This window comes from Austrofundulus limnaeus, unplaced genomic scaffold (assembly GCF_001266775.1).
Source record: "Austrofundulus limnaeus strain Quisiro unplaced genomic scaffold, Austrofundulus_limnaeus-1.0 Scaffold32, whole genome shotgun sequence".
Lineage (NCBI taxonomy): Eukaryota > Metazoa > Chordata > Actinopteri > Cyprinodontiformes > Rivulidae > Austrofundulus > Austrofundulus limnaeus.
In genome coordinates, this window is record NW_013952434.1 from 2,531,014 (window position 1) to 2,540,774 (window position 9,761).

A 9,761-nucleotide genomic window follows, 5' to 3' on the forward strand; every position below is an offset into this window, starting at 1 on the left:
CACCTAGGACCTGTCTGCCATGGGTGACCCTACCAGGGGCATAAAGCCCCAGACAGCATAGCTCCTAGGATCATTGGGACACTCAAACCCCTCCACCACGATAAGGTAGCAGCCCAAGGAGAGATTAGATCATTAATCTAATCTAATTTATAGTTAAAATATTACAGATAATTTGTGACACAGATCCAGTTGTGGTGAGACAGATGCTAACAGTAGACAGGATAGATGAAGCTCACTCTGGTGTTATTTAACTCTACGGTTCTCTTAACCATCATTAAAAAAGGACTTAATCTTGTATTTATCCACCTCACCTGTTTACCCTGAAGCCTCCCAGCCTGAGCAGGATTTGTCAGTGTGAGAAAAATCTATTGAGTATTGATCTGCTGTTTGGAGGATGAAGATGGCCGAGAGGACAGGTCTGAGCTGCTATAGTGGACTACAGCTGGTGTGTGTGTGTGTGTGTGTGTGTGTGTGTGTGTGTGTGTGTGTGTGTGTGTGTGTGTGTGTGTGTGTGTGTGTTTACCCCAGGTGGATGGTGCGGATGTGTCTCTGAATGCCTGCAGTGGTACTCAGGACTTTGCCACAGTTCTTCCACAGACACTTGAACATCACCTTCATRKAGTTCTGCAGAAAACAGATCAGAGTGGAGCTCTTCACCGAACAAAGAGTAAAAAAAACTATCAGGATCCAGCTGACTGGAGGGCTCTCTGTTTCAGATAAACACTAACTCTAGTTGCTCCAGTTTCATTTTCAGATCAAAAACACACATGTGGGGTTAATTCTTGAAAAAAAAAAACATCACAGTTTGCAGCTGCAACAGTAAAAGAAAACTCTTTGAACTAATGATTAATAGATCRTCTGTTTAATCAAGCTAAAAATTCGCCTTCTTGGCTTTATCGYCGTATGCTAATTATTCCGTGGCATCGGTCGTTGATCATTGAAAAAAAAAGCAGCAAACAAAAACAATGAAAAATGATACATCTGTGGTGCAGGCAGATGTTTTCATGAGCTGTGGTCACGTAAGTTGATTTAAAGGAAGTGTGGAGAACAAAGCCACTAAAGACTATAAACTGTTATTTATATTTAGCTTTTTTAGAAAAAAAAAACATAAAAACCCAATGAGAAATATCTTCAAATATGATTTTAATTAAAGTTAATTCTGTAGATCAACTTAAACGAGGTTAATTAACCTTTTTTGTCTCTTTCAGAAAGAATAAACTCCAAAAGAAACAAATAAAAAATGATGTAAATGAAGGTTTTGATGCTACYGTCTTCATCGTATCCTGATTCAGCTACATACTGCAGACAAAAACAGGTTTTATTTTTACAACCAGGAAGAAATTCCTTCATGTTTCAGTGATGAAGGACTTGTCTCATTGTGTCATTATAAGTGTTTTCTTTCTAACCCATCCAGGACACAGATGTGTTTTGGTGTTTCGCAGCCTCCTGGCATCTGTTTGTGTTTTTTTTTTTTTACCTGGGTGACTTGGGGCCACTGATTTCCTGTGCCAAGACCTGACCTTCATCATCCTCAGCTCCTATGTCTCTATTGTTCTCTGGCAGCCCTTCCTCATCTGCTGTCGCTGCAATCATCCTCACCAGAGCCAGGGGGATTTTCAACAGTCTATTCTATAGGCTTTTCTAATCTGTGCTGAACTTATGCTCCACAAAAAAAAAGACACAATGATCCTTTTTACTTACACAACCTGCATAGGTAAGGCTGTGTTTTTTAATGAAACCCCATTTAAAATACACTGATTTATAACCATATAACTTTAATTTAAACATGAGTGATGTGTTCAGGTTCACTTATATTAATTACAAGCTTCATCTCTTCTATTCTTCTTATTCTATAGAAGAAGAAAAGAGGAGCTACACTGGACACAGCGCAGGAAGCGCTCCTCTATCTTTTTATTTGTCTACAGTAATTACATCACAGTCAGACTGTGTTGTTGAAGAAGCCCTGAGACTTCCCTCCCAACCCTCCCAGTTTCACAACAAGCCCTGTCTGTCGAACTTTTGTCGAGGAGACCGATTTAATTTTGACGAGATGCTGTTTTTCTTTGCACTTTATAGCAGAAACTCGAGCWCGCAGCAATCATCTGTCCCCCGTGTGTTGTTTTTGTCTCCCACAACAAAAGCTCGTTTTTGTGTTGATGTGTGTACGCTGGCTTTAAAGAACTAAATCACAGTTAATTAAATTGAGGGGGGTGGTCTTCAAACGGCATTGTGTTGCAAAAAAAAGGGAAGAAAACCAGAGGAGCGTGTAGATAATGTGAAACCCACACTGCATTTATGTTTGTTTAAAACAAGTTATCAAAGCTCTTAAAGAAAATATTCATGCTTTCATCCAAGCTTCACTGCTCCTTTTCATTTCACTTCATTTATTCACTCAAAGCGTCTCCATCTCCTGCTTTACTCTTCGTTCTGATAAATCCCAAACATCAACAGGAGCGAACCCTATAGATTCAGAGGTTGTAAAGACCTTTGTGTTTGCTGTAACAAGTCTAGCTGAGGAGTAATTATGAGGGAAGAGCGTTTGGGGAGGACAGACAAAGAGAGTACATGTGAGAGCAAGGCAAGAAGATGGTGGGGAGAACAAATCGAGGGACAGATGGATGAGACTGTCAGAGAAGAGGAGCACAGCRGCACAACGGGATGGAAATCTGAGAAATAATGAGTGACAGTGAGCTGTCAGACGTGTGCAGAAATGAGAAAAGGGGGAATGATGAGTGAGAAAAAGAGGTAACATCACCAGTAGAAATAACACTGAGTGTGTCCTCTGTCCTATTTTTCATCTCAGTCATCAGTCAGGGTTCAGATTATGTTCATAACTGAGTCACGCTGCTGCGAGGAGCCAAACAGCTGATGTTCACCTGACAGCAACGTTTTTATTAGACTTTATGTCGCTCATTCGACCAGTTTCTCTTAGATGTTCCCAGATCCGAGCTGAAATTCAGAGGTGATCGGGTTTTTACAGTTTCTGCCCAGAACCTGTCGAGCAGTTTACCGTTTTGTTCTCAGACCGCTGAGCCTGTCGAAACTTTTAAATCCAGGCTTAAAACCCATCTTTACTCCTTTGAGAGTCTTTCAGAGCTGATGTTTATGTRGTATTTCTGTATTTTATTTCAATTTTACATATTTTTTAATATTTCTGTTTCTTTGTTGTTGTTTTATTTGTTCGTTTGGCTRAATTGTGAAGCACTTTGGTCAACTTTTGTTGTTTTTATGTGATATGTAAATAAATTGACAACTTCAGCCATATGTAGTCCGTCTTTAATTTTTTTTGTCTCATCTCTAACATTCTCTGTGGTCACTTAATTTTTATAGAACAAGTGTCTAACTCAAGACCCGTGGGCCAAATGTAACCTGCAACAGCATATTGTGTGGCCCACGAGAGCTTGAAATATGTATTAATGTCTTAAACTAAGCTGCTTTAAAGTCAGCGGTAACATTAAACTACATCTCCCATAATGCATGTCGATTATTTTACCTGCGAAATGACAGCATCCCACCACTAAGTGGAGCTGCACAGGGTTCAAAACTCACCAGGAGCCAGTGAAATTCGCTGTGTAAAATCTCCATTTTGCTGCAGCCCAGTTGTACTAACAGGTGGGAATGTCCCACTTACAAGTTGTAAATTTAAACTGCAATGCCCCTCCAATGGGAATTCCCTGTCAAAAAGCAGGAGAGTTCAGAATTCAAGACGGCAGCTATCTACCACAACTCATCAGTGAGTAAAACTTTTAATAGTATTTCTTTATTATTTATTTCACATTTAGTCAGTCGTACATGCAGAACTTTTCAGTGTTTATAAGACAACGATGTTTCTGTGCAGGAAATACTACGCAGAGCTCAGTTACTGTTCGCTAGCGGTGCTCAGCCGTAGCAACGAGACAAGTYGAAGTTAAGCACAAAACATTGCAGTTAGTTACAACTGGCCCTTTGAGGGCCACCATAAATCCTCATGTGGCCCTCCGTGAAAAGGAGTTTCACCCCGCTATAGAAAACAGACTCGCACACAGCTGTAAGTGAACTGGTTGAGCTGCAGTTTAAACTCTACAACAGAACTCACCTTGCGTTTGCGAGGAATGGGCTCATCAAAAAGCAGGCTGCTGCCRTCCTGCTCATCCAGACTGGGATCCTCGACCCCCGTCGGGCCGGGCCCTGCGCCGCCCTGGCTCGGTACGCGGAATGGCTTGAAGTTGTCGGCGGAAAGTGGAGGGGAAGGCGTGGAGGGATTGGACTGGTCGCTGGGCGCGGACCAGCTCCAGTAGCCTCCTGAGGAGCTGTTGCTCGATGGGGTGAAGGGTCCTGCTGARCCGTTGTCCTTCCAAGAACCACTCAGAGCTTCTAAAGGAGGCGAATGAGACCACAGAAACAAAAGGTGTGAGGAAAGACAGATGCTGTGCAGAAGKGGGCCTTGGGATAAGTGGTTTAAACTTTCTTTTAAACCTATAAGGAGATAATGGTTCTAAGACATTTGGGTAAGTTCAGCTTTATTTTCACTTCACACAAATACATCCTCACAGCAACACAGCTGACTGTGATGCAGGAAAATAAAAGCTCACTTTTCTGTTCTGTGATTCCACCGAGACGCTAACAAGGTCTGGTTTTTATAGATCAAAGAAACGTTTCCTTTAAATATCACCAACAAAAGGCTTCACGCATTGGATTAAAAAAAGAAAAAAGCTGAACAGAAGTTTGTGTTTCTAACAGGCGGAGCGAGGAGAGACCCAGTTCTGTTGAGTAAACAGCTTCTTTGTGGGGTGTCTCTCCTCCAAAGACTTCTGTCTTTCATTACTGCTGCAGATATTTACATGAAACACAAAGCTGCTCAGCAGCCAACGCCAGTCAAGATGGAGTTTAACACRTGCGCTTAATCAAAAGCTCCGTATATAATCTTTACTTGATTTGTGCATTAAAACAACAAACTGTMAAACTGGTGATTAAAATCAAGTTTACACGAGTATGACTGAGACGTGTCTAGCCTTTGACCTATTTTAACCTTTTGTATCAAAAACAATCAAACATGTGACTCCAGGTGGGACACCTCAGATTCCTGCCACAATAATGATGCAAACTATCTGTGCTGTTCATTGATGAGGTGTTGCGACGGCACAGCAGGTGGCAGGAATCCATCAACCTTCACGAGATAAGAAAATGTCTGAATACAGACATGTTTGAGTTGAGACGGCTGCAGGTGTATTTATAGCTGAGCAAAAGCATTTGTCTCATGCTACTCACCACTGACTTTGACAGGTGGACTCCTGACCAGCGGRCTCGTGGAGAGACTCGTCAGCACCATGGCAGCCGTCACCTTGTCCATATCCACCTCCTCCTCAGACCGTCTGACAAAACAAAGCATGAAAGAAATAAATCTACAGTGAGCATCCTCTGTGTCTGCTTATAGGATGGAAAAAYTCACAGATAATTGGAAAAAAATAGATAAAATTGTCCTATTTTGGTTTATGACACTACACCAGTGGCTCCTTTTGCTAGAACTGAATTGTTAATCAAGTTAAGTGATGCTGTGTAAGTTGTTTTTGCACATAAACCTGTAACGTTGCTGTCAGCTGTTTATCAAAGAGTTGGTCAACTTTTAGAAGATAACCAAGAGATTAACACGGAATACTTGTGMCAAAGATGAAATAACAAATGATGGGGAAAAACATGAAAATATAGATAAAATATTCGTAACAAGACTAAAAAAAAACACAAGTAAAAAAGAAAAAATGAAGAGCCAAAGAACAATTCAATTTCACCTCTTGGCCAAATATTCTCAGATAAACAGTTTGAGATCTGCGTCCTGCAGTGACTGAAACATGAGCTGCCAATTACAATTAGATTCACTKGATGTTTTTACCTTTTTGTGCATCTGATGCAACCATGAGCTCATAAAACGTTACACTACCCAATAAAAACAGGCCAAAAGTGACGTGCATCTTATATTTTGTGATATACAAACTACTGAATCTGTGTCTCACACCAGAACAAATCCAWCACAAATATTTGTTTCATCTAATTGATGTCTTAATTGTTTCCTTCAAGAGAAATAAAGTTTTTGTGAACAAAGACACGTCAACACAGCTTTATTACCAAAGTGTACCTGTGGTGCATCTTCATCGTTAATGTAAAAAGCAGTGTGTGTGTGTGTGTGTGTGTGTGTGTGTGTGTGTGTGTGCGTGTGTGTGTGTGTGTTTGTGTGTGTGTGTGTGGATGTCAAATGATCAAACAAATCTCTACTTCAGTGATGAAATCTTCCTTTGCCGTGGAGGAAGATGACATCAGACACCCTCAGTTTTCATAACTGCTGGAATCAAACTGTACCTTTATTTGTACAGAAGAAGGWGAAAAAAACATTCAAGTTGGAATAAAAAAAATCTGCTTTTTTAACTTTCTCCAACCAAAAACAAACTCCAATTTAGCTCACACGGAGTAGAAATGTGTGCAAATAAAWTCTGAGGGTTCTGCTCCATATTTTTCATTCGTATTTGATTTTGACTTGTATAAATCATATTATTATTTTATATATCTTAACTATATGCAACAGTTTGCAAATACGGTTAAAGTAAAATCATACACAACTAGTTAAAATAAAAAGGATTTGGTTTCAAAGTAAAAAAAAAGTTTATGTTTCATTTAAAGCGTCAGAAAGCCTGTTCTGAATGTCTCGGCTGTTTTCTTGTTTTTGTGTTAACTTCAGGTTATTCACAGACCAGAGTAGCTTTCGTGTTTTTCTCCAGCTGCATTCGTTGAGGTTTTATTTTTTGCCCGTCAGAGCCTGTTGCAGACTGAGGACCTGTGTTTGACACAACTTAAATCAGCCAAAGGAGCTGWGGGGGATTTCCAGAGCTACTTTTATAAACTAAACCAGACCTCTGAGGGATTATTTTCGGAATGCGCCTCTTTAAACTGATTTTAACACAGGATAAAAGCTGTGCTCTGTACTATTGTTTCCTATGATTAGAATAATATGCATTAAAGGAGACATAATATGCATTAAAGGAGACATATGCTTTGAATCAGTCTTTTTCACATTTAAACCATCCAATTAGGGTCTATATAAAGTGGAACTTCAATATTTTGGTCTGAATTCCTCCTCACTGTAACTCCACAAGCCCCCCTGTTTTGAGGTGTCTGAGATCAACTTGTTTTGGTGCTGTCTCTTTAAATGCAAACCAGGCACTTCACACCCTGCCCTCCCCCAGGTCTCATTGTCCACCTTTCGACCATTTTTGTAATAGATACCAGAGATACGATTATCTCGAGGTGCAAAAACTGATTAAAGTCTTGTCCATCCAGCCTTACTTGTTGAAGCCAGAGTCTGACCCAGAGCCAGAGGAGAATGAAGAYGATGAGCCTGCAGAACTGCAAAAGTGGTTAGCTGGAAGTCGATGACCTTGTTTAGATACTGCGACTATAGAAAACTGAATGGACTAGGAAATATGACCTAAAAAGTATATAAAAAGATATCTACGCAGCACTGGAAGAGAACAAATTAAACTTTTCTGCACTCATGGCAACTCCAAGTGCACAACACAATGTATATATGGACTAAAAAAGTGGATTTTGCATGATATGTCCCCTTTAAGACACAATGCTACAGTCCAAAGACACCACATGATGTCATGTATGAAATTACAAAAATTGGTTCGTTTACATTGTAGATCTATAATCTGAATCATTTACCCAGCTTTTTTACACAACTGCTACATAAATTTTCACTGTAATTTAAGTTGTGGACAGACTCCTAAAATTTATCCTCACATCAATACTTCAGCTGTGACTGAATTATGCAATTAAAGGTGTATTTACACAGGCAGAAAAGCAGAGATGTGAGGGGAGACGAGAGAGTTGGCCGACAAAGAAAGAGGCCTGGCCTCCATTAGCTGATGTCTAATTTATTACTCCTTCTGCTGCTGAATGTGATGTCATTACAGCGTCCACATAAATCAAGAAAAGAAGCTGCAAATGTCACTTTTACCCATAACCTCCCGCCCCGCGTTGCAGTAAAACCACTTCCTGGTCACCTTGGGAGGACATCATCTGACTATAGATATGATCTCCACAGCGACACTGTGAGGCAATAATTACACCAAAATTTGTCCGTCTTGAAATACCAACGAGTCAATCTTAAGAAAAATACATTAGTACGACAAATAATTAAGATGTAATGCACGATGTGGAGGKAAGAAGAAGAATCTTCCCAAATCACTTTTGTCATTAGTGGTCTTATCAAAGTGAAATTATGTCCGAGTCGTTATTACGGTTTTAATTAGCAAAYGCCGGGAGCGTGTTTGTGTGCTGGGAGAAACGCTAGGACACATGATACATGTGACACAGGAGACAGGGCAGGCTGGGTAATGGATTGCTGAGTGAATTCTTAGAAATGAGTTTCATACGTTGAGATGTTTTGTGTGCATTTTAATATTTTCACTTTAATCATTTGCAATAAAATGTCTCCATCCCCGAGGCGTTCTGAAAGAGGGCATTATCCTGGACGTATGGCATCATCAGCGGAAAACTGCGGACAAAGTTAAGAGCTTGTTTACTAAAGCAGATTACACTAAAACAGATCTGYGTAATTTCATCCTGCAGCTGCCAGCGATTCATAAACGGAAAGTCAAATTTCACCGGAGATGCGGTTAAAGGCGTTAAAAATAAAACAAACACTAATTTAAATGTATTCTCCTAACGTACGAACATCCCTCTTTTTGAATTATCTGCTAAATTTACGGCCGCCTTTAAATACTTTTATGCAAAACTGCGTCCCTGTCCTCTCTGAGATTTTTTTTTCACATGTACACAATAAAACACTTACATTAAGCAAAAAGAATGATCGCTATGTTTCACATTGTTTTCTTTCTCTCTGCTCTCAGGTTAATATTGAAATGCTCTCAGTCACTTTAACTAACCAGTTTTACTTTACGAAACAGAAACACAATGTAAAATATAAACGCAAATAAGTTTGAAAATTAAAAAAATAATAATTTACCTGTTGTTTTATTGCATTTGCTCAAATAAATTCTGTTCGTACCAGTAATCAAAAACTAGGATAAAATTTAAACAACACATAAAAAAGCAGTACAAGCTTAAATTTGATCAATTTAAAAACAGATATTAAAATAAATTAATAAACTGACCGTTTTAGCTCCAAAAACAATTCTTTCCGGCAGCAGGAACAAAACATTTGAAAACAAGTAAGATCTTAAAATTTCACGGACCAATGAAGTTGCTGTTCTCTTTACAGATAAAAAAAAACAGTAGGAGTGTCAAAGAGATGCTGATCAGCTGAATACTCCCACACAGTCCTTAGGCGAGGTCTTATCAAGATAAAATAAGTGAGACCATGTGTGTGTGTGAGCGGACACAAGTTGTGTTGAACTTTCACTTTTAAATTAGGGAGTTAATGGGACTTTCTGATGTTTTTTCCCAGTCTTTCTTACATACAGAGTGCAATAGACAATAAATGAATGTATGAACAAATAAAGACAAAAATTAAATACTGTACAAAAAGCTTGTATTAGATTCTTATATTTAAATGAGAATTTTTTGGTTAGTTGAACTAGAAAAAAGCAACAGAACCTTTCTTAAGTGTGTTGATGTGCAAATCAATTTAATTTAATGTTAACGATTTAACACAGAACTCACTCCAGGGATCTTCTATTCACTCTGGCCTGGAACATCAGATCCCAGAGGAGCTGGAAGGAGGGATGTCTGTGTTTTCCTCCTGGATGGATGGATGGATGGATGGATGG

At 39.4% G+C, this 9,761-nt stretch overlaps 1 protein-coding gene across 1 annotated transcript in view; it reads right to left on the bottom strand.

Annotated features, from left to right (window-relative positions):
- znf704 (zinc finger protein 704) overlaps positions 1-9,761 on the bottom strand; it is a 43,789-nt gene that overhangs the window by 4,531 nt on the left and 29,497 nt on the right. The window contains exons 3-5 of the mRNA XM_014005861.1: positions 5,248-5,351; positions 4,076-4,353; positions 524-624 (exon numbers count right to left, since the gene is read on the bottom strand). Coding sequence (XP_013861315.1) covers positions 524-624; positions 4,076-4,353; positions 5,248-5,351 — 483 coding nt within the window. The remainder of the gene's footprint in view (positions 1-523; positions 625-4,075; positions 4,354-5,247; positions 5,352-9,761) is intronic.